The sequence below is a fragment of the Podarcis raffonei genome, chromosome 1 (genome assembly GCF_027172205.1).
Source record: "Podarcis raffonei isolate rPodRaf1 chromosome 1, rPodRaf1.pri, whole genome shotgun sequence".
In the NCBI taxonomy this organism is placed as follows: domain Eukaryota; kingdom Metazoa; phylum Chordata; class Lepidosauria; order Squamata; family Lacertidae; genus Podarcis; species Podarcis raffonei.
Window position 1 is genome coordinate 50770653 of NC_070602.1, and position 25803 is coordinate 50796455.

A 25803-nucleotide genomic window follows, 5' to 3' on the forward strand; every position below is an offset into this window, starting at 1 on the left:
AACAGAGAGACCCCACTATTCCCAAGGTTCTAAAGGGATGGCACAGAGTACTTTGGTATTTTTTTAAGGGCATAACCCTCAAAAGACAAAATATAACTTACGGGGGATCCATTTGAGATATATCTGAATGACAGAAAACATAAGAATCCAAAACTGTAAGGGAACACCCTCAGGAATAATAATAAAGGAATGTGTGGTGTTCTCAACCCTTAACTGCCCACTTGTGTTTGATGTACACCCTCAACGTACATTATTCTGACATTTTCCTTGCCAGAAGTATTAGCCTACTAAACTTTAAACTGGAACTATGGTAACATCTTTTATAGTGCCCCCTCCCACCTTGACATTCAGACATGTTTTTTTTTGGTTCAAAACCAAAAGGTCATCACAGAAATGTCAAACATTACAGTCATAAAAGAAATCCAGCCTGCCCAAGAGGAAAGAGACCTCTCCCTTTGGGCTGACGTATTTTCAAATTATGTAAAAATAGAGCTGTTCCATGCTTTAATATTACCATCTCTTTCAAGTATGCAATAAGTAAATTTATACATGTATGACTGCCTGGGCACATCTGCTCCTCAACTGTGAAGCCTTGACTGCTGGTTGGAACAAAACGTTATTATGGAGCCTGACCAACCTTGGAGCAATTGGTTGAGACGGCCAAAACTCATTAAACACCCTGCATCGTGCAGGAAAATACTGGCTATTCCAGGTTCTTAGGCTAGGTCAAGTGCTGTGAAAACCCGATCACCTGCCGACTAGGAAGGTGAATGGCATTATTAGTTTACCTAGTAAAAATGTCAGGAGTTGGGGTTCATAAACACCTTGCTCTTTGTTTGGTCAGCAGGTACCCTCTGTTGGTCTAGTCCTTTCCTATGGCATGCGTACATGTTTATGGTTGCCATATAGGGGCCATTTTTAGCCACTCCACATGTTGGCTTCCACCATTTAGAAAGCGACAGCTCAACATTCAGAACAGACCATTTTTGCCACTACTCTAAACCTTCAGGTTTGCTGTGGCATGGAGGAAAGTCACTTCATCCAAGCCATGGAGAGAATTGCATGACACAAACCGTTTGCCACTCTACATATAGATTGCCAGATGGCATGCTTTAAACAGGGTATAGTTTGAAACTACTTCTTGTATAACATCTTCACATTTTGCCATAGCACACAGTACCTTGAGAAGACGAAAGCATTCTTAAGATACCTAAGCCCAGTCTGGAAAATTTCAGGCATAATGTTAAAAGGCAGAAGGCAGCCTTGAAAACTATGGGTACAGTGCTAAATAGTTTGGCTACAAGGAAGTTAACCTGTGGGAGCTCCGCTTTGGGAATACAGAAGCCTTGTCTCACACAAGTAAATTTAGACGAGCTTCGCCAGAGGGACTTGCTCTTTACAACTGGTCTGTGTAAGGAAAGCAGCTGTTGGTTCACAAATCCCTTGACAGAACAGAAGATGGGGAGGAATTTTTTAAGGAGTTTCTTTCATATTTTTTTCCAGCATAGAATCTGAACAAGGGAAAAACAAGGCCCTGCTACAGTCCCTGGTCTGTGATCTACTGATAAAAAGAAAAGGCCACCACTGTCTCCCCTATGATTCGGGACAGAGACCCAGATGCAAACTCTGAAAAAACTGCTGGGGACCCTGCTCAATAAACCACACAGGACCTCTGACACCCTCTTGCCAACCTGCATTATTCAGCAAATACCCAGTGAGGCTGCATTAAGCAGACAAGCCTGTCCTATTACTGCTGCAGCTGTCCACACCATCTCATCCACTTGCCAGTCACACTACCATCTGGTTCAAAAGACATTTTTTTTAAACATGGTGAAGTTCTTATGGGTGACTTAACATTCGGTCCTCGTTTCTTTGCAGTGAGATGTCTGTATGAATCAACCCCCACAAGGAGCACTAAAAAAATTGCTAAGGTACAGCACAATGTCAGTTTAATTGTTTTCTCCTAACCAGATAACTCAGGTTCTCCAACATGGATGCAGGTGCATACAAACACCTCACGTGTGAAAATAAAAACCCAAGGGGTAAACGCAAAAGCACACTGCCCTGTGCTAACTTCTGTCCCCCTGCCTTGTGAAACCAAGCTCAGCACATTCCAACATATTTAAGGCAACCTTTGAAGGCTACACGACATCCAAACACAACTAGTAAATTGGCCTCAAGTTTGTTGCAATAAAATAAAAATGAAGTCACTTTGCACCTCCAGTCTCAGGAAACTCTCTCTCTTTCAAGGCCAGGTTCATAACAAAGCAGAGAGAAGATGGAAAACTCTCCCCCCAAGCTGGAAACAAAGGGCCCCCTAACTGCAAATCCCCTCAAACCTATGGTTACAAACGATACAGAACTGACCCACAATAACACTCCCTCCGGAAGCTTCTGAAACTACTGTTGAGCAGCTTCCAACAATGTTTAACCCACCCGGCAAAGGATCTCATCCTGCTCTCCTGCCATGGCTAAATTTCCTTGCCATGTCTCCAGAGTCACAGGGTGAGGCTATTTCACACAGAGATCCAGCATTTCCCTTCCCGCTCTCAAAAGCGCCTCACTTCCTCACCCTGAATGGCAAACCCTAAGCAGAGAACGGTTAAACACGGGGTGGGGGAGGAAGAGGAGGGGACGGGCAGAGCCTTTGTGACCTGATCCGAAGCTGAAGGGAGAATTCTTGCAGGTGAAGAGGAGCCTGGGTAGCAGCTGCAGGAGGAAGAAGAGAGGCTGCCAGCCCTGAAGAAATTCAGTCCTAGTTTGGAGAGAGAGGTCTCTGTTTATCCCACTGCCTCCTCCCCATGCTGCAAATCATGACAGCCCTTTTTAAAATAACCAACAGGCACTTCCTCCTACGGCTGCTATGGGGGCGGCTACCTCTAAGGGGGCGGGGAATAAAATGAGTGAGTGAGTGAGACACAAACACAAACACACTTACTGACCCCAGCTAAGTTCAGCGTTCAGACAGTCCTTGCAGAACAAGAAACACACAATAGAGCTATATTACTCAGGGGCCAACCGACAACTTTTTATTTTATTAATTCTATCTTAACACACACACACACACACACACACAAAGTGTCAGGGGTGAATGGCAAGAGAGCATGCAAACAATTCTAACTTCACATACACACTTTTGATTCTGAAGTATTTTATTGGTCAAACTTTTTAAAAGCGTTGCATACACATCCCTTAAAGGGGACTCAAGAGAATCCTGATCTCTTGGGAAGACACCTGCACTGACCCACTTCTGCTTCAGTAGAATTGCACTGACCCACTTTTGCAACTGCAAAAGGTCACTTTCTTCATTGCCTCATTTCCTTCCCATCCAGTCGTTTCTCTGCTTAAAGAGACCTTGCACTCAGTCATAAGCTTTGCTTAACAGTGACATATCTATCAAACAGTGCAGACAACCATATTGGACCATTAGGAAAACACCTTAGTTTTATTACTTGGTTCTAATCAGGGTACTGTGCCACTGTTGCTGCTTCAGTTACCTGAGTGAAGAGTGACAAACAGTCCCACCCACGGTAGTCAAAGCAAAGTGCCATTGAATGATATTCTACTCATCATGATGACAACAAAAAATATTTCCCTGAGTGATTTCCCGTGCAAGCTGGGAACAGCTATTGCACTTGATACAACTCGTTTAAGTTGAGCCCTTGATATCTTCTCATGTGGAATGTACATACAGATGGAACTGCAGATGGAAGGGAAGCTGATAAATTTTACAGAGGTAGATTTGCATTTCTGCTTCCTCAGCACAAATATGCACATTTTCCAGGTCTCATTTTGCACAATGTTTGTGCTATGCAGTACTGCCTCAAACTTGGACAATGGAATTATGGGAAAGGAGTCAAGAAGAATCTTACGAGTCACACCTTTACTTTGTGAAAGTGAAAGATGTGAAACACCCATGCAGGCATTAAATCAATACGATAGTTTATTTTTGCTGCAATTAATTTGTGAATACGCTGGACACATTTTTAAAACATGTAGATGAAAGCCGCTTTCAACAAGCTTTAGTTTTCCTTTTGCCCCCCTCCCAACAAAAAGTAGATCTATCAAAGTTCACTACAATCTTCCTCTTAACCAAATAAAATACATATTACAGGATCATCATACAGGAATATATTTTAATATTTAATGAAGATAATGCTTTCTTCTCCACTGTGTAACAGAGGAATAATATGTAATTTGGAAAGCAGCCTAAAAGGGCAGACTAAACAAATATGGTTAACCACAATGCTGACCACTCTAATTTTTAAAATCATTCCTACTGTAACATGCAAATATTAAGATACTCAACTGACAGCTCTTTTCAGCCCTTGTAAGAGAGAGTTACTGTGGGTTGGGGGGGGAGCTCTTTAGCTCATGCTGGAAGTGTGCTGGCTATGCTATTTTATACCAGCATTTCCCGTAACAAAAACAAAATAGAAATGTCAACTGCTACAAAATGTTGCAGTATACTGAGGAAGGTAAGTTGTACCCCTCCCTATTTCCACAACAGTAGCATCCCATCTAACATGCGTAATCCTGTTCAGGGTTCCAGAAAGGCATTCCTCAAAGCAGGAAACCTACCCACCCCTCTCCCCCAATTCCTATCTTTCTTTTCCAAGTGATACTGAACATTATGTGGCTACTGAACATGCTCCATCCCCATTGAGATATTTGTGGGGTAAGAAAGAGCGGGTGGTACCTGTGCAAACTTTTGAGGCTCTGCTGACTACAGAAGTGGATAGCCTGGTGGAAAAGAGCAGCAAAGCGAACACCAGGGCAGCTGTGTTTCTGACACTTACCAGGAGGGAGAGAGGCTGTGAGGAAGTTGGCACAGTGTGGACACTTCAGCTATTGTGACTGCACCACACTGGCCTCCCCATCTCTTCTCCCTCCTAGTAAGTAGCAGCAACACACCAGCTGCTAAGCTAGCATTGCAGCTTTCCCAGTTATGCCAATTCCCCCCATCGTTTCTCAGTGGCTCTGCTCTGACTCTGCACCGTTAGCACTCAGCAACTGTGCTCACAATTAGGAGGACTACTGTTGGGTGACCAACTCACTTTTACATGCATCTAAAATGAAAGGAAACAAGCCCTTGTGTCTGGGAAGCCAAACCACGACAAGAACACCAGGCGCATGTACATAGGTGTTTGCTGTGCACCCACTGTGTATTTGCTATGTTAAATACTCTTGCTGTAAATGCAGTAAGCACATTTGCTGCAGGAAGTATGGAGTTGCCCTTATATTGAATCATTTGGCAAAGAAAAACTTGGGGCTTGGAGACTTGCTTCTTCCCATACTTTAATTACAAGATATTCATGAAATTTCCTCCCATATTATGTAAAATAACTCAGCTGGGAAATAAATCCAGAAACTGCCCTACAGACAGTGAAACCATTCATTCATTCCAAAATGCTTTGCACACAGGCAGCACTTAGTAATTTAGAATACAGTGGTACCTCGGGTTACAGACGCTTCAGGTTACAGACTCTGCTAACCCAGAAATAACACCTCAGGTTAAGAACTTTGCTTCAGGATGAGAACAGAAATCACACGGCGGCAGCGCGGCGGCAGCAAGAGGCCTCATTAGCTAAAGTGGTACCTCAGGTTAAGAACAGTTTCAGGTTAAGAACGGACATCCAGAACGAATTAAGTTCTTAACCCGAGGTACCACTGTACACTGATGTTTAAGAAAAATAAGAGGCTATACAACACCATCTTAAGGGGGGGGGTGGAGGTCACAATGCAGTTTTAGTGCAAAAAGCATGTCATATGTCACATAAGAAGCATATGTCAGCCCATCGCTTTCTGGACTGATTGCTAGCTCTTCTCATCACACTGCTGTATCAGATACAGGAGGGGGAAGCTGCCTTACTGCTGCTCTGCTGATGTATAACTAGAAAACCTAACACAGGATGTCATAAACCGAAGTAAAAAGAAGGACCGAAGTCTCCATAGCCATGATCGTTACATACTTATGCATTCATCTGTGAAAGTGTGAAACGTCAAATGACTTTTCCAAAGCATCAAGCACAATCCTTGTACACCCAAGGGGTTCTTTTTCTCCATGGCTGATACAGCTCCAGGCCCATTCTTATGCCAGTTTAAAGGAAATGAAGCCCTTGAGTTCTGTGACAGCCCAAGAGAAGAAGCAGGGGAAAGCGCACTTGTTAAAATATTATTTAAATATTAAATAAATGCTTACTCCACCTTTCAACATTTCCAGGGCAGTTTACAGTATTATTATTATTATTCTTTAATATGTTGCCCTTCCTCTGAGGATCACAGGGCAGTTTACTGTGACATCAGGTCAAAAAGCACAGTAAAATAACCAATATGCAGTAGCTGACAAAGTAAAGGGCAGCTCTAAAAACAACCACAGCAGAAATGAAAATACACCTCAGATCAACTGGAGCCTGGGAAAATAAAACTGCCTTTGCCAGGCACCTAACAGACATTTGCCAGGTGAGACACCCTTGGGAGAGGGGTCTGCAAGCAAGGTGCTACAACCAAGAAGGCCCTGTCCCTTGTTGCCACTCATATCACCTCAAAGGGGTGGGGGTAGCTACCTAAAGGGGGTCTGCCTCTGAGTAAGATCTTAGCCTACAAGGAGGTTGATGTGGCAGAAAACAATCCCTCCAGTCACCAAAGAAAATACTGGCTTGAAGAAAGTGATTACTCCGTTTTCTTCAGCAAAATGGGGACAAATGTAACAATCTCAACAACTCTAGAGAAAGCGTAATTTCTCTCACTTGCCTTTCAAATTCTAGCATGAAGAGAACCGAGGTCAGATAATATCATAGCAGGTGCTCTGGGCAGCTGAATTACAACCCCCCCTTTTTTTAGATGCTCCAGGCCAAATGGCTTTTGGATGAAGTTAAGGAGCAGTTCACATCCACATTCAACCATGAAGATCATGGGCTGGCCTTGAGAAAACTGCCACCTCTCAGTGGAAAAAATTGGGACAACTCCCTGAGCTTCAGGGAAGAAATATGAGACGTTGCTATTATGACACTTCTGTACTCCTCCTGCGATGAGGCTACATTTTAATATTTTAATGTTCCATTATTTTAATGTTGTATTTTATTTTTGTTTTTAAGTTGTAATCATTAATCTTGTTTTATTATTGCTTGTAAGCCGCTCTGAGCCCGGCCTTGGCTGGGGAGGGCGGGGTATAAATAAAAAATTATTATTATTATTATTACTCCTGTATTTCAGGGGGTTAGACTAGATGATACTTGGGGATCCCTTCCAACTCTACAATTCTATGATTCAAGAGGATACTCAACGTGGGTAATGATGCTCATGGCTTTAATACAATATTTGGCAATTGCGGGCATCTCTCTTAAAATCCCAGCTGCTAAAGTGGTAGGATAAAAGTTTTAACTCACAAAAGATGCCTCTAATGCAGGCCCAGGCAAACTTGGCCCTCCAGACATTTTTGGGACTACAACTCCCATCATACCCAGCTAACAGGACCAGTGGTCAGGGATGATGGGAGCTGTAGTCCCAAAACATCTGGAGGGCCGAGTTTGCCTATGCCTGTTCTAATGCTTCATTCTTGCAATAATGTAGCTTGAAAATGTGATTTGTATGCCCCAAAAACTCAAGCGCAGAAGGGAATTTACATACCTTTGCAAAATTATAAGTTGGACCACTGAGGTTTAGGAACTTATTGCTTGAGAAAAAGAATCAACATGGCAAGAACTACCAAAGACAGTAAGTAGGTGACAATTTTCGGTGAACAAAGTTTGTGGCAAAAGTACAATACATGTTTAAAAAATCTTCACAGAGCTTTTGTTCAGTCACTTAAGCAAGGAAGTTTGAAACCAGTCCTCCAGGAAAACGGGGGGTGTTACTGAATTAAAATAAACCATGCCTGATGAGTTATATGAGATTTACTGAATTAATTGATTCTTTTATTTAGTTGTTTAAAATATTTACATCCCACCTTTAATCCAAAAATCTCAAGGCGAGGAACAATAGCTTCAATAAAGAACAAGAGCACAGAATAAGCATCGCACGAGGAGATAAAAATTCAAAAACCTATCACAGATAAACCTCAGTATGAATTGCCAAATTCATAGATTAAATCTGAAATGATACATATTTCTGAAAAAAGAGAGAGGGTTATTTCAGTCCCAAGAACTAGAGAGGGCCACATTTTGCCTCCAGGTCTGAGGTTCCCCATCACTGTTTTGACAAGCGATCCATTGCAAATCACGGACTGCCCTTCCATGCAGCAGGACTGAGGTCCTGTTCTCAGAAATGCAAGAGTCATTTATGGGGACCTGATACAAGCACAGTTAAGCTACACCATACAGCTATACAAAAGTGTAATGGGAAGTAACTACACACTAGTGCCTCCTGTATTCACTATGACCTTCTGTATTCAAAGTGGAAAATGGAAATGGCAACAGCACACTCAGTGTAATGGAAGAAAGGGTCTCAAAGTATAAGAGTCTAAGGTAGTGATTTATTTAGTTGAAAACTTGTACCCATAAGGTGACAGCCTGCAAGTATGAAAGAAGTTCATAGAAGATTTAATATATTTAGACTGTTACAGCAAGGTGCTTATGTCAGTACTCTCATGTAGCAGATGGAGAGGTTTCTTCTATGTTGTTTATCAGCAAACAGGATATAAACAAATTGATATATTGTGTAGCAGTAGTATATCCTCTTTTGATACCTCTCCCCTAAATTTGTAAGAGTTTACTTTCTATGAATAAAAACATATGAGCTTCTTTTATGAGGCAAGTAGATGAGCTTCATTCTTACCAGGCTTCACATACTGAGACTGAAGACACTACATACTGTACTTGCCCCACTGAGTCTGGGCATTGTGAAGATACATCTAAGGATGAAAATTAAACTAAACAATATGCCATCTACTCCAAGGAGGATCCCCCCCCCCCCGAGTGATTCCTCCAGGCGCACCCCACCCCTCAAAAAATGGATGGTTGCAATTATTTTCACATTTCCTTGAAAGCCCTACTGAGCTCAATGTGGTGCTAAGCATGCTTAGGGGAATACGGTAAATAGGCTTCAGTCCTAAGTACATATACAGTCGTATCGTGGTTGTTGAACGGAATCCGTTCTGGAAGTCCATTTGACTTCTGAAAATGTTCGAAAACCAAGGCGCGGCTTCCAATTGGCTGCAGGAGCTTTCTGCACTCAATGAGAAGCCTTGGAAGCTGCACTGTGGACGTTCGGCTTCCAAAAAAAGTTCGCAAACCGGAACACTTATTTCTGCTTTGCGGGAGTTCAGGGGCCAAAACATTTGAGTCCCAAGGCGTTCAACAACTAAGGTACGACTGTACTTGGAAGTAAAGTCTACTAAAATTAATGATAACTTGCTTCCAAATAAACTTGCATAGGCGATCAAGTGTTTAAGTGTTCATTTACAGGCATGAAGAGCTCTAGTAAAGTGAGAACACTTTCCTACTGCAAAGTCCCCTTGAATTTCAAGTACTTAGGTACAGATTAAATGTTGTTTTAGATTGCAATGCAGCATTTAATAGACTGATCAATTTCAAAACTTTTATTCATCCCAGAGCTCCCCCCAAATTAACTGGATAGCAAGGTTTTTTCACAAGTATTTACAAGAATACAGTCATACCTTGGAAGTCAAACAGCTCAGTTCCCGAACTCGGAAGTGAGTGTTCCAGTTTGCGAACTATTTTTGGAAGCCAAATGTCTGACGGGGCTTCCGATTGGCTGCAGGAGCTTCTTGCAGTCAATCAGAAGCTGTGCTTTGGTTTTCGAACGTATTGGAAGTCGAACGGACTTCCGGAACGGATTCCGTTCGACTTCCAAGGTACAACTGTACTAGTATTTAGGGAATGCTGAATGGCAAGCACCATCTTAAAAGAGGCATCTCTCATTTTCTCTTCCTTAGGAGAGAATGCTTCTTCTAAGATGATGCCTGCTAAGATGCCAGGCTAAGACACCTAAAAACAAAGGCAGTATGCTTCTTGCTTCAGAATTCAGATCTATTGTTCTTATCCATATGCATATTTAATTAATAAATCTTAAACTCATACAATTAATCAACTTTTTAAAATGAGGCAACAGCCCTAGTTTTGGAGGAGCGCTATCTTGCTGGTATTAAAGTTGATTTGATTTTTTCAAACACACATAGCCCCTTCATTTACAGAAAACAAAATGGTTTTATTTTAACTGTTCCCCAAGATTATAGACAGAGGTTCTGAGATTACATCTGCAAGCTCCTTTAGTACTAAAGGAGCTCCAAGGAGTTGCAGTAGCTCTCATGCATGGTTCATTGGTGGTTTCCTATCTAGGCAACTAAGAGGGTTGTGCCTGCTTAGCTTCACCAGCACCACTGCATTACGGGCCATTGTCGGTATTCCTGCATTGCAGGTTATTGGACTCAATGACCCTTGGGGTTCCTTCGAACTCTACTGTTCTATTATTTTATGATCTACTATTTAGCTAGGGAAATTTCAACACCATTTCTTCTTGGGCATCAAATCTTATTGGGAAATATTTATTCTTCAGGGGGGCTTGTTCTCTGAGCTAATCTAATTCCTCAACGTACTTCTGGGATACTGCTATAGGAAATATTAGATGCTGACTTCCCTTGTACAGTTCCTGGAAGTGTCTGTTAGCAATACCTAACAGATGCTGAAAGTCCTGGTGCTACAGGGTTAACAATATCTATGCAGCAAGAGAGAGAGAGAGAGAGAGCTCTCAGTAGGGAGGCTAGCAAGCTCTCATTAATGGCTTCCCTTTTTAAATGAACTTCCCCTGAGCGCAAAGCTGAGTGTCAGAAAAAGCAGGGTAGAAGCTAATGAGTAAATGCTATGGAGGGTTCTGTGCTCTACAAAGGCACTAAACAGCAGCCTCCTCCCCTCTTCCCAGGGAAGTCTCTACAGGGCTCCATTCCCAAGTGGACAATTATGACAATGCTCTGTTTCTATTAGGTGGGGGGGGGGGAGGAAAGGAGACCAGGGAAGAGAGATACCTGCTTGCAAATATTCAAAGAGAAGCAATTCCTAATGAAATTAACTATTTACTGTGTGCATGCGCGCACACACACACGCACACACACACACACATATCAGACTGTTGGGCTGGGGCAGTGTTTCTCAGGAGAGTATGTTGTAAAAGCCTTATCACTGGGTACACTTTAAAAGCTAGTGTTTGAAAAGGGGCCCATTTCTAACATATGTCTGCATTAGAAGGAGGATCACATATTCCCCCTGGTGTTTAAAGTTCAGTACCACATCTCCACATCTCCACATCTATTTAAAATCTTAAAAGATGATGCTGTTAAGGTGCTACACTCAATATGCCAGCAAATTTGGAAAACTCAGCAGTGGCCAGAAGATTGGAGAAGATCAGTCTACATCCCAATCCCAAAGAAGGGCAGTGTCAAAGAATGCTCCAACTACCGCACAATTGCACTCATTTCACACGCTAGCAAGGTTATGCTTAAAATTCTACAAGGAAGGCTCAAGCAGTATGTGGACCGAGAACTCCCAGAAATGCAAGCTGGATTTAGAAGAGGCAGAGGAACCAGAGACCAAATTGCAAACATGCGCTGGATTATGGAGAAAGCTAGAGAGTTCCAGAAAGACATCTACTTCTGCTTCATTGACTATGCAAAAGCCTTTGACTGTGTCAACCACAGCAAACTATGGCAAGTTCTTAAAGAAATGGGAGTGCCTGATCACCTCATCTGTCTCCTGAGAAATCTCTATGTGGGACAAGAAGCTACAGTTAGAACTGGATATGGAACAACTGATTGGTTCAAAATTGGGAAAGGAGTACGACAAGGCTGTATTTTGTCTCCCTGCTTATTTAATTTATACGCAGAATACATCATACGAAAGGCTGGGCTGGATGAATCCCAAGCTGGAATTAAGATTGCCGGAAGAAATATCAACAACCTCAGATATGCAGATGACACAACCTTGATGGCAGAAAGTGAGGAGGAATTAAAGAACCTTTTAATGAGGGTGAAAGAGGAGAGCGCAAAATATGGTCTGAAGCTCAACATCAAAAAAACGAAGATCATGGCCACTGGTCCCATCACCTCCTGGCAAATAGAAGGGGAAGAAATGGAGGCAGTGAGAGATATTACTTTCTTGGGCTCCATGATCACTACAGAGGGTGACAGCAGCCACGAAATTAAAAGACGCCTGCTTCTTGGGAGAAGGGCAATGACAGGCCTAGACAGCATCTTGAGAAGTAGAGATGTCACCTTGCCAATAAAGGTCCGTATAGTTAAAGCCAGTAGTGATGTATGGAAGTGAGAGCTGGACCATAAAGAAGGCTGATCGCCGAAGAATTGATGCTTTTGAATTTTGGTGCTGGAGGAGACTCTTGAGAGTCCCATGGACTGCAAGAAGATCAAACGCATCCATTCTTAAGGAAATCAGCCCTGAGTGCTCACTGGAAGGACAGATCATGAAGCTGAGGCTCTAGTACTTTGGCCACCTCATGAGAAGAGAAGACTCCCTGGAGAAGACACTGATGCTGGGAAAGATGGAGGGCACAAGGAGAAGGGGGCGACAGAGAACGAGATGGTTGGATAGTGTTTTCGAGGTTACCAGCATGAGTCTGACCAAACTGCGGGAGGTAGTGGAGGACAGAGGTGCCTGGCGTGCTCTGGTCCATGGGGTCACGAAGAGCCGGACACGACTAAACGACTAAACAACAACAACAACCACATCTCCCAAGCTGCTCTTGAGATCAAAGTAGCTAGGCTGTGCAACAACTCTATAATGCAGGGATAGGAAACCTGTGGCCCTCCAGATGTTGTTGGATCACAGCTCCCCATCACCCCAGACCACTGACCATGCTAGCTAGAGAGTTGTAGTCCAACACCTTTCGTATTGGGTCAACTTTTGCTGGTGAAAGAGAACACAGGATTTTGACATGCATCAAACCACTTTTCTGATGGCATCATATCAATTCCTATTCTGGCCAACAGTAAGAGAAGGGATTTTGCACAGGGAAAACACTCATCTTCCAGAAGAGTGGCCATTTTTGTTCATTGTTTTTTCTGCACAATTTCGCTTAAACCTATGGATTCCTTAGGCTCATTGAGAATATTGCTATTTGGATTACGTGGTTGACAAACAGCATCAGGTTTTTTAAAAAATAATAAATGTTTTGTTGAAAAAATGTTTACAAATATCAATTATTCTTGGGGAAAAGTTAGCTGTGAACTTTTCACAAATCTAGTTTCTCTCAGAGTATACACAAAATGGCAACCCCAACTGTCCTCATCCACCCAGAGGAGTGACATAAAGTATTAGAGAGTGAACAGGAAGCTTGAGACTCCTGCCTTTCACATCTAACAAGAGGATAAAGAAAAAAACCAGAGACTCATTTCTGTTGATAACCTTCTGTGAAGATGGAAAACTTATATGACTTCACCCACTAAACATCTACCAAGAAAAGCAAGGCTATTATGAAATTGTGAATTCAGATCAGCCCCCTTGGGATGGACATCAGTACAGTCACACTGCTCTTCACTGCTGGCAGGAAATTTTACAATGTTCATATTGTCTAGATACAAGAATAATGGAAGTAAACAAAATTATGAAAGGAGTTGCAAAGAAGATCCAATATTCCTTTCCCAAGGTCTAGTAAAGTATAAGATTAACAACCTTCTCAGTGGGATGCAGAATAGTCAATAAAATGCACACCCCACAAAATATTTAAAATACATGCCCCCCAACCCATTAAGATTCATAATTGTTTGAAAACAACTGTTATTGGGTAGGGGAATAGATCTTGGTCCATGCAACAATATTAACTGTAGCCACTAATGACAAAGACATGATATTATGGTTGTTTGATGTGCATGTTTTACAATGTCCACAGTTAACATTAATTATCACACAGGGCCTGATGAGCTGAACCCAAGGATACTAAAGAAGCTTGCTGGTGTAATCCCGGAGCCTCTCTAAGCATTCCTGGAGAACAGTTGAGGTCCCTGCAGACCAGAGGCAGGCAAATGTTATCCCCATCTTCAAGAAGGGTGGGGGGAGACAGCCAAGGTAACTACTGACTAGTCAGCCTGTGGACCCATCATTGTTCAACGTCTTTATAAATTACTTGGATGAAGGAATTGAGGGGATGCTCATCAAATTTGCAGATGACACCAGACTGTGAAGGGTAGCTAATGCCACAGAAGATAGAATCAGGATTCAAGATGACCTTAGCAGACTGGAGAACTGGGCCCAAACTAACAGAATGAATTTCAAATGTAGGGTTCTATACGCGGGCAGGAAGAATCAGCTGCACAAATATAACATGCTAGTAGTGCATGTGGAAAGGATGTAAGGGTCTGTAGTAGACCACAAGCTTACCATGAGTCAACAGTGTGATGCAGCAGGAGCAGCAGCAAAAAACACACACAACCTAATGCTATTCTAGGCTGCATCAACAGAAAGGTAGTGTCCTGATCAAGGGAAGTAATAGTCCCTATCTAGTCTGTCTTGGTCAGACCCCACGTGGAGTACTGTGTCCAGTTCTGGGCACCACAGTTTAAGAAAGATATTGACAAACTGGAACATGTGCAGAGGAGGGTGACCAAGATGATAAAGAGTCTGGAAACCAAGCCTTATAAGAAATGGTTGAGGGAGCTGGGTATGTATAGACTAGAAAAGAGGAGACCGAGAGGAGATATGATAGCCATCTTCAACTATCTAAAGGGTTGTCACATGGAAGATGGAGCAAGATTGTTTTCTCCTGCTCCAGAGGGTAGGACCCAAACCAATGGATTTAAGTTACAAGAAAGGAGTTTCTGATTAATCATCAGGAAGAACTTTCTGAGAGTAAGAGATGTTCAACCGTGGAACCTTGGAAGGTGGTGGACTCTCCCTCCTTGGAGGTTTTTAAGCAGAGGTTGGATGGCCATCTGTCATGGATGTTTTAGTTGAGATTCCTGCATTTCAGGGGGTTGGACTAGAAGATGACCCTCAGCATTACCTCCAACACTACAATTCTATGATTCTATTATTCTAATATGCTTGGTATTGCTAAGGGGAAAACTAAGTAGCTGAGAATTAAGTGGCAACTCCAAGCAGACCTCTCTGGGTTCAGCTGGCCCACCCGCCAGTGTCAGTCATTTATGGGAAAGCCTCACTCGGTAAGGTCATTTCGAAGAGATAAATTTCACTCTGTACACATAGACACGAGGTTCCAGATTTGCATGTTCAAGCACCGAACGCTGCTCCCTGGCACAAAGGTTAGTGACTCATGCAGACCCAGTAAGCAGCCTTTGTTTCAGAGGCCCCCATTAGCTCTAGCAGGGTGAGATGTAGGCGGAAAAGCAACCTTTGCTCAGCCGTAGACGGAGCTGCAGCCTTTCAGCACCACAGAGCTTGGGCAAGCTAGTAAAAAGACCACATACTTATATACTGCCGGCCTGTGCTTTATCCTGTGGACTCCCCCATCAGCCAGGTTGGCTGCCCTGGTGGCAAGGCAGGACATCACCATGGGACAGATGGAGTCTGGGGATACAAAGACAGTGGTCAGCAAGACCCAGCCATGCCCATGACTAAGAGAAAAAGCTTTCCTTTCTTACCCTTTGTTCTGCTTCTACTTACTACAGCAGACGTATTGCACCTCTCCCCAGAACAGATAAAAAGTTGAATGCCAATGACATGTCTATGGAGTACAGAACAGCACTCAGAGCAAACAGCATCCCCTCATATAGGCAGACAACCCTTTTTCCCTTTCTGAAGTCACAAAAGGCAACTCTTCTCCTAAGCAGACCCAGAGACCACCACCTATCCAAAGAACACTGCCTCTAAAATCACATTGGGCTCTACATTCAAAGTGTGAATGTAAAAGCATAAGAAGAGCCCTGTTGGATCAGACAAAAGGCCCATCTAGCCCAGCATTCTCTTTGGCACATTAACCAACTAGATGCCTCTGGGAAGCCTACAAGGTCAACAGTCCTCTCCCATTGTCCTCCAGTAACTGATACTCAGAGACCCTTGAATTTTAAGGGAGTGCACATAGCCATTGTGGCTAGTAGCCATAGATAGCCTTATCCTCCATGAATTTATCTAAACCCCCCTTTAAAGCCATCTAAGTCTGTGGCCATTGCTACATCTCATGGCGCTGAATGCCGTAAGAACTATGTGTCATGTGAAGAAGGACTTCCTTTCATCTGTCTTCAGCAACACATGAAATTTGGCTTTCCTATGTACTGTAGTTGCACAAATCACAGCACCTCTGTAGAGATGCAATGGCCTATTAATGATCCAAAACTATCCGACATTAATGGTGGTGATCCTTGCTTGCCGAAACATAGACTACTTAATTCAGAACAAGGCTGGGATCGACATCCACCAAGGAAAATTCAGTACATACCAGACTGGAAAATTAATTGATTCTTGTACCTAACTTAATTATTTGTACAATGAGGTTTGAGGGCCATAAATATACACGTTCTTTATGGAAGTTTTCAGCAATTGGTCAACTGCAGGGGAAGGGAACCTTAGGCTGGTGGGCCAAATGTGGTCCCTTCTAGGCCTCTCTATCCAGACCATGGGACATTCCCAGGCCATGCACCCCTCCCCAGGCTATCCTCTTCACTGGTCCTGCTCTGTGCCCTCCTTGAGTTCCACCAACCTGCACAGTCAGAAGGATCACTAGGGGCAAAGATGCCTTAAAATTTATTAAGATCATCTGATTGATTAAAAAGGTGTCCCCGATAAAATCAGACATCAGATTTTTAAAAAATTTAAATATCTACCCATACTGCGCAGGATTTACATACTGCTTGACCATCAAAAACCATTTAGCCATCAAAACATGTAATCTATTTACCTAAAAAAACAGAATTAAAATGTTGATGAAATCAGGTATGTATTAAAAACAAGCTGACCTAAAAAAATTCAAAAGACAAATTTATGTAAAATCACAGCAGTTTAAAAATATAGAGAGACATAATAATTACATGTTAGAATTCATGTCTTGGTAGGCTTGCCAAAACAGGCACCAAAAACAATACATCAAAGGTGCTTGCCTAATATCAATGAGCAGGGCGTTCTAGGGTGTAGGTAGTGATGGTGATGCCTTTTTTTTGAAAGATGAAAACAATGGGTGGCAGGTACCAGCTTAAAAGAGGCATCATTCACTGCCCCTTCTCACAAGCAGAAGGGAATTCCTTTCCTGTAACAGCACTCACTACAAAGTGTGCAAGCACCATATAAAACCCAAAATAAAGGGGTTTTTGTCATAGTTATCGCTACAACCGATGATTACAGCTCCCAATCTTTAAACATCAACAGAGCTGTTTAACATATGGTGCTTGAGCAAACTGGATGCCCCATGGTGTTTCGCCACTTGTTATCCTGGCACATGGCAATGGTGAGCGAGTCAGAATAAATGCAAGACGTGTTTCTCGCCACCAGGTGGAGTCACCTCCCTAACTAGCCAGAGGCCAGTATCATCATCTGGTGGCTTTGTCAACACTTTCCAAACATCTCCTAGTGTGTGTGACCCAGATACTTCAGAGCAAAGCTCAGTGAGGAGAGTCAGGTGGCAGATCTAACAGGGGAAGCTGCATCAGCCTCCCCTCTCCTGATCACTACACCAGCCTGTCTCCTGGCGCTCATCGGCAGCGACTCACCTTGGCAGCTAGACACAGATATTGATTTGTAATTTAAATACGTTGCAGAAAGGCTCCAGGCATACACTGCACTAAACTGACCCTGAAGCTTTGTTTAATCAGGACTTTAAAGAGAGAGAGAGATTTTAATTAATAAATACCCAAAGATCCATATGTGGACAAGGGTGGTAAGACAACAAGCAGACTTGTTTAATACCGATACATTATCAAGGCAATTCCTTCTGTGCAGCAACAGGAGCTAATTAGCTATTTTAGAAAGCAAAAATAGATTTAAAAAGAGGTCTCATTTAAATTCTCCGCCTGCTTCCCATCATAAACAAATGACATTCAAAACTTCAGAAAAGGTGCACAGAGCACCAGCCCCTCTGAGTAATTTTGATCTAGAAGATGATAAAGAAGAGCTCCTTTTTCTCCTGACAATGAGACCTTTGAAAATTTAGCTCTTGGTTTCCCTGTGGGCAAGCACTCTTCCCTTTAAAAACTCTGTGGGTTGGGTTTTGTGGCTTTATGTAATCGACCAGCACCCGGATCATTCAAAAAACATAAACCATAGGCCCAATATTCACTTATTCCCTGTGGTGACCTGAGCACCCTTAGCCTCTAACAACTATATTCCAGTCTGCATCTGTATTTGAACTATTTTAATGTGTGTGTTTTTAAATATGTGACTTTTTAAAGTTGTTTCATATACGGAAGTGTTTTTAATTGTTTTATCCTTTTCTTGTTTTCTGGTTGTCGCTGTTCTACCTGTTTCATAATTGTATTTCACTGTTGTAACCCACTCTGGAACATTATAGCAAAGGGAAAAGTGAGAAATCTGATAAAATAAATTAACAAGAGAAAGACTGCAACACTCTTAGTTCCAACTTACCCAATAAATAATGGACCCCGGGGGAGGGGAAGATGAAAATGTTCTAGTTCCTGTCTGACTGAACCTCCAAATACAGAGACCTCCAGGCCTCAAAGTCAACCCTAGACTTGCTTATCATCTGCATTTTAGCTCTGTAAGAAGCCACCTCAAAGCCAGCTGCCTGGAGCAATTCTCATAGATAACTGCACAACTCTACTAGAGAACAAAGCCAGACAGACTGTGGGCCCAGAATCCTGATGGCCAGGTGTCACTTCCTGTGTGAAGTAAAGAAAGACACTGGAACAGAGCTGGAACACTGACATTAGACAAAACAAAGCAAAAATCTTTTGAGGAAGAAGCACCCCAGCATTAATTATATTCCAAAGAAGTGACGTGGGCTTTCCAGAAAAATTTCACCTGGAAAATTTTCCACAGCAAATTAGGATAATTTGCATTGTCCAATTTGCATTGGGGGGAATTCTGATGCCCTAGATAGTGATCTAAATTAGCGTGTTGACTTAACTTGCATTTAGCAAACGAAGGTAAACACTCTGAAGTTGCCAAGCTTGCTTAATGTTCTATTTTCAAATGTCATCCATTCATTGTGAAATGGAAAATTTTCCATGGAAAAATTTAGCACTGGAAAATTTTCTGTACATCATTGTTCTAAAAGGAGGAATGCAGAGCAAAGAGCTGGAAGAGAAAGCAAACAAGGGAATGGCCACAGAAATTAAAGTTGAGGTGATCAATCAACTTCAAAGCTTTCGACAGGTTTCATGTGTTTCTGTAAGGCAAGGTAAAGGAGCAGTGGCCTCAATAATCACAAGAATTTTTGGCATGATGGAGAACTGGATACCTGAAACTGAGCAACAAAGTCTAGCGAGAAGTGATACCTGCCAAGATCCAGCATGTGTGAATCCAAGCTAGACTAAAGAGTGCAAATCATAGCAAGCTGGCCACATTATTCCTGTAGGTGATTTATGGGCCTGCTCCCAGAGCAGGTGAGAGGTCAAAACACATCAGGTGCTTTGTTTCATTTAAGTAAGTCTCTCTTTAGAGCAGGGTGGAGAACCGGCAGTCCTCAGACAAGTTTCATGTGGCCAGCAGGAAGCAAGTTGCTATGCAATCCTGCAATGATACAAACTTCACCCACTTTTGGCTCTGGCTATGACTACCATCAGAGGGACGCGGGTGGCGCTGTGGGTTAAACCACAGAGCCTAGGACTTGCTGATCAGAAGGTTGGCGGTTCGAATCCCCACAATGGGGGTGAGCTCCCGTTGTTCGGTCCCTGCTCCTGCCAACCTAGCAGTTCGAAAGCACGTCAAAGTGCAAGTAGATAAGTACCGCTCCCGCGGGAAGGTAAACAGCATTTCCATGCGCTGCTTTGGTTCGCCAGAAGCGGCTTAGTCATGCTGGCCACATGACCTGGAAGCTGTACGCCGGCTCCCTTGGCCAATAAAGCGAGATGAGCACCACAACCCCAGAGTCGGCCATGACTGAACCTAATGGTCAGGGGTCCCTTACCTTTACGACCACCATCAACAGCAGCCCCACCCCATACATTTCCTGAGGGCCAAACTATCCTTCATAGGAAAAAAGGACTCCCTAAGGCAAGAAAGTTGCTTTAGACAGACAAACTGTGTGCATGTTTTGGCCCTGTGTCACTGGTGACCATGAGCCAAACCGCACAGCCACTGTTAGATGCTACTCTTATCCCAGCCAGGATCTATTCAAGTCTTCCACTTCCCTTCTCTACAGTGAAACCACTCACTAAGCTCTGTAGTGTGAGAGCTCGGCCCATGCAGCTTCTTTCAATCTGCATCTCAAAGTAGCCCTCTCAGGGTAAGGCTGCCTCCAGAAACTGATCTTGGCATAGCTGTGCATTTGCTCCATGTGCACATGTTCCACAGAAGGAGCAGTATCCTGAATACCAATTGCTTGAAACTACCAGAGGGGAGAGTGCTGTTGTGCTCATGTCCTGCTTACAGACTTCCCGCAAGTAGCTGGTAGGCCCCTGTGAGAACAGGATGCTGGACTAGATGGGCCATTGACCTGATCCAGCATTATCTTCAATAACTCCCCCTACAAATACACACACAGACACAGCAATATGCAGCTCTCTTTTTCCAGGGGTGGATGGGTGCTATCTAGGGATCTTCTATCAAGATAATTCTGTTTTGAGATCAAAACATTTTTCCACCACTCAAAACTTCAGTAATCTAACTGAAAATATGGTTAACCATCCCACCCATGAGAAATATGATGGTGTTCACACAAAACACACGTATTAGACATTACCTGTGACATCTACTAATTATATCCGGATAGCTTAGTTGGCTAAACACAGGGATCAGCAAACTTTCAGCAGGGGGCCAGTCTACTGTCCCTCAGACCTTGTGGAGGGCCAGACTATATTTTGGGGGGGAGGCTGGAAATGAACAAATTCCTATGCCCCACAAATAACCCTGAGATGCATTTTTTAAGAAAGCACGCATTCTACTCATGTAAAAACACCAAGCAGGCCCCACAAATAATCTAGAGATGCATTGTAAATAAAAAGAGACATTCTACTCATGTAAAAACACGCTGATTCCCAGACCGTCCGCAGGCCAGATTTAGAAGGTGATTGGGCCGGATCCGGCCCCTGGGCCTTAGTTTGCCTACCCATGGGCTAGAGCATGGCGCTGATAAGGCCAAAGTTGCAGATTTGATCCCCATATGGGACAGCTGCATATTTCTGCATTGCAGGAGGTTGTAGTAGATGATCCTCAGGGCCCTTCCCAACTCCACAATTCTATAATTCTATGACTAACACCTGCACCATAGGTTGAGAAATAAAAATTTAAAAATAAACCTTTTAGTGGCTGAGTACCCCCAGAATTTGTGTAGCCCTTTAATCAGATCACATTTAGCAATTCCCTGACTGGATTTTGGAATTTGTCTTACAATGCATGATTATGGTGACAGAAGGAAAAGAGGCCTGGTTAACATCCTCTGAGATTAAGTTTTGGGGGAAGAGCAAACGACACAGCCAACTCTGACTACTTTGAAGGGGCGTTACTGCATTAGTAATACCCTCTAGCTGGTATTTTGACAATTTAGTTCCATAAATTAAAGAGCTCCATCCTGCCATACTATATGTGAAGATCAGTAATTAGCTGGGAATACTTGTTTTTATGCATTCTGCATCTGATGTGCTTTGACTACTGCTTTCTTTCCAAATAAGCCCTGCTAAATGTATTCTGTTTTGCTGTGAGATCCCGATTCAATTCATACCCAAAGGTTTGCGAGAGAGGGACATCGGCTGCTTTTAAACCTGTCTACCGGCAGTATCCCAAAGGCGAACCTGAAAGCCAAGTATACTTCCCCAGACTATGGGGCAAACTATGCTTTTGGGTGGCGACCCCACACGGTCGGCGGCTAAGCAGCTTAGTGCAGAATCAGGACAGCTCAAGGCAGCAGCCACTAGTGGCGGGAGAAGATGTGATTCAAATAATCCGATTGAGAAAGAACTTTCACATGAAGCAGGCAAGCGAATGGCTTGACACACACTCCCCTCCCTCTCCCGTGCTGTGGGCAAAGGGGGCGGGTGATCTGTAAGCTTCAGCACTTGGCAGCCTACACAAAAAGATCAGTCGCTAGATACCGGGATCTCCCCCACCGACTCTTCCTTCAAGATAAGGGCCTCAAACCACCTTTGAGCTGGGTCTTGAGTACACTCTAGATAGTAGGCCTCGTGCCATCCTACAAGTGGGCTTCCTAGGTCCAGATAGGTTGAAATGTTGACATCAGCTAGGGAAGGTGAGGGAGGCCTTTGGTAGTGCCAGGGCCCTGGGAAGTAAATGCGTATCTGGGCTACAGTCGTATTGTTACAAAAATAAAGAAGTTAGCACTAGATATCAAAATCAGCGGGGGCGGGGGAGGAAAGGAGTAGAGGCAAACCTCAAAAGGTGCTGTGAAAATGTTTATTAGAGTAGTGGTGTAACAGCGGCAACATTAATTTCATACATCCTGCAAAGTTCTTTTTCTTGAGGGTGTACACTCTAAAAGAAAGAGAGAGAGAGAGAGAGAGAGAGAGAGAGAGAGGGAGAGAGAGAGAAACCTCCCCATGTAGGAAATGTGGAATTATTATTGCCTCTAATGAAGATCTTTATGTTAGACTAAAAACCTCATCAGGTGCTGCAAACTTTCTGGAGAACCTCTGTGACAAAACAGCATCCTTTGAGGTTCCCCTCTCTTTTTCTTCCTAAGTTGTCAGCCGTGTACAGGCTCCCACAGCAGCTGAACAAACTTGGTTGTTTGTGGCAACAACTTTTTCTTTGTGTATGTGCTTGGAGGGCAGGGAATGGGCCATTTGCACAGCTGCAGCTCCAAGTTCCACCTGTGTTTCCAGAGCAACAGTGGTAAGTCTTGGGGCTTACAAAAGACAGAAGGTCTTGGATTGGAGAAGCCAGCGTCTCCAGCCAACGCAGAAGACCACATCGGCAGTACCAATGGACTTTTTTCATTCCACGTTGGCTTGCATCTGTGTGGCATCTTGTGATCAGCTCCATTAGTTACCATAACAGAATCACATCCTCTGTCTGGTATGTAATTAGAGTGACCCGTGTCATTTCCCCCACGCACAAAACTTTCCCCTGAGCTGCACAGATCTTCTGCCTACACAGGTTTGTTTTCTTAAAAAACATCCTACCATGAATCGCCTCGTCCTCCCAGTATTTCCTACTCAGTTGCTCATCACGGTGTGTACTGGGGCTGAATATGTACAACCATGAAAGATATAAATCAAAATTTGCCTGACCATAACTCTTTTTTTAGCCACATACTGATGCAGGGACTTCCGCCTACAATTATTCTGCAATGTATTTAAACTGAAGTGGAGAAATTTGTCTGCCCCAATTATGTTTCAATTGTATGGAGTGTGTGCAAGCTGTATAGTGTGCATCTGGGAGATTCATACGTGGAAGTTTTGAATCTCAGCTTTTTCTTTTTTTAAAAAAAAAGTTTCTAGTCCACATGACTGTAATGTGATGCTCAAAAGTAGTTGGACAGTGACTAGTGAAAAATCAGAACTCAGAGGAGGGCAAACAGGTTGGATTACAGCAATGTGTTACATATGGGGCTGCCTCTGAAGATGGTTTGGAAACTTCAGCTGGTTCAAAATGCAATGGTCAGATTGTTCACTAGAACAAGACTGTTTGAGCATATGACACCAATCCTGGCACAAGCTGCAGATTACTTTCTGGGCCCAATTCAAAGTGCTGGTGTTGACCTATAAAGACTTACACAGCAAAAGACCTTAATACCTTAAGGACCGCCTCTCCCCATACAAACAGCCCTGGACACTGCGCTTGTTACCTGAGGCCCTTCTCTTATGTCCTCCATTCCAGAGAGGTTCAGAGGGTGACAACAAGAAAAATATCCTTTTCTGTGGTGGCTCCCCAATTGTGGAATGCTCTCCTCAAGAGAGGCTCACCTGGCGCCATCATTACATGTCTTTACATGCCAGGCAAAACCATTCCTCTTTAACCCAGACCTATGGCTGTTAAATAACCCATAGCCTGTGAAAGTGTAGAGGAGAGGACTGTTACTATTAATATTATTTAGCTATTAAGCTGTCTATCACCATGCTTTTTACTATGGTTTTATTTTTTAATAATTAATTTTTTGTAATGTGTTTCTAATGTTGTACACTGCCCCGAGATCTTTTGATAAAGGGTGGTATACAAACTGAGTAACTAAAAATAAATAACATAACATAACGCACAGATACTGCAGGTCACATGGACGGGAAGTCCACTTCAGTCCAAGTGCCTACCAGTCGTACACTCCTAGCACAAGCCTGCTCCTGGATCTGAACCTTTGAAGACTGCCATTGCGAAACCACTGAAAAGGAAAGGAAAAAAGAAGTGGCTGTCTAGATTGTTCTCTCCAACCCCTGGAGAGGGCCTCAGAACAGCATTTATTGGAATACACCCACGTCCAGGTCTGTGACCATATTTGTATCATGACTAAAGCTTGCCATTAGCTGGCACTGCCAGGAATAGCTTAAGAAGAAGTGCATTAAGAGCTCAGCAGTGACCATTAGCAATGGCAGGAGATGGTCTGCAGGGCATCCAGAAAGCATTTCAAAATGCTTGCAAGAGCAAGAAAGAGCAGGTGTGAATGTAAGCACATGTAAGGGGAGGCAGGGTTAGAGCTGGAATGCCTGATTGATTCCAAACACACACACACACACACACACACTTCCTTTAGCAATGGTTAGGGGGTTGAAAGTATTGCTGCCTGAACAACAGAAATAAGCCTCCTCTGGTGTTTGGAAAACGTTCAGTCTGTTAGATCATCGGGTAAGTCCTTTGGGACAAGAAATGTGATTTCTGCTGCCGCCTACAAACTATAGCAGATACATCAACACAAGGACATGTGCAAAACAAAGGCAGGCTCTCTGAAAATGGAAGCAGATAATGAAATAAAAGATAGCTGATGTCATTCACTACACGAACCTAAGCCTCTTGCACCGGGAAGATCACCTTGCCTACCATGTAGGGCAGCTGTTCTGAGCTTCATAGAAGCAATGGTGGTAGTGGTAGACAACAAATGCCTCAAACAAAAGGAACAATACAGAAAGACTGAAATATAACAAGTAATTATGCGTACAGTCATAAACTAAGAAGAAAGGACTGCCCAAATTATGTAATGAAAACATGATTCAGGCAGAGACCCTTTCTGTATCGTTCTTTGCAAGAAAGTGAGAAAGGAGTCTGACAGTTTTAACAAAGACTTTGGCAGCGGCAGAAATGAGGGCTGCAATAAGTGTTCAGCTACAAAAAAAGGGAAAGCTTGCAAAGACTCAGTTTGGATGCACAGCACTGGTAAGATGAACATATACTAGAGCAGCGATAGGCAACCTAAGGCCTGGGGGCTGGTTGCCTTCTCAATCCGGCCCGCGGATGGTCCAGTAATCAGCGTGTTTTTACATGAATAGAATGTGTCCTTTTATTTAAAATGCATCTCTGGGTTATTTGTGGGGCACAGGAATTCGTTCATTCCCCCCCCCAAAAAAAAATATAGTCCAGCCCACCACATGGTCTGAGGGACGGTGGACCGGCCCACAGCTGAAAAAGGTTGCTGACCCTTGTACTAGAGCTTTCTAGGGTGCCCGCACTGTGAGAGAACCTGTACTGCATGCAAAGTCACTTTAACCAAACCAAATCAGAGCATTCCGCTAAATTTATCCAGGACAGGAAAGGTCGGGGCAGTAGGCTGCTAAAGTAAAATTCTGCCCAAGATGGTCAGGCACAGATTTTCCTGTATTTAATATTTTCCAAAGCA

The 25803-nt window shown here is 43.2% G+C and overlaps 1 protein-coding gene across 8 annotated transcripts in view; it reads right to left on the minus strand.

The window, feature by feature from the left end:
- DGKZ (diacylglycerol kinase zeta) overlaps positions 1-25803 on the minus strand; it is a 137566-nt gene that overhangs the window by 61314 nt on the left and 50449 nt on the right. Inside the window, exon 1 of one of the 8 annotated variants that reach the window (XM_053387155.1) lies at positions 15389-15488. The exons of 5 other annotated variants lie outside the window; for them this stretch is intronic. In XM_053387155.1, coding sequence (XP_053243130.1) covers positions 15389-15474 — 86 coding nt within the window. In that variant the 5' untranslated portion in view covers positions 15475-15488. Of the gene's footprint in view, positions 1-2654; positions 2822-15388; positions 15489-25803 lie in introns of those variants that run through there. 2 more of the 8 variants (XM_053387109.1, XM_053387118.1) reach the window with 2 other exon arrangements.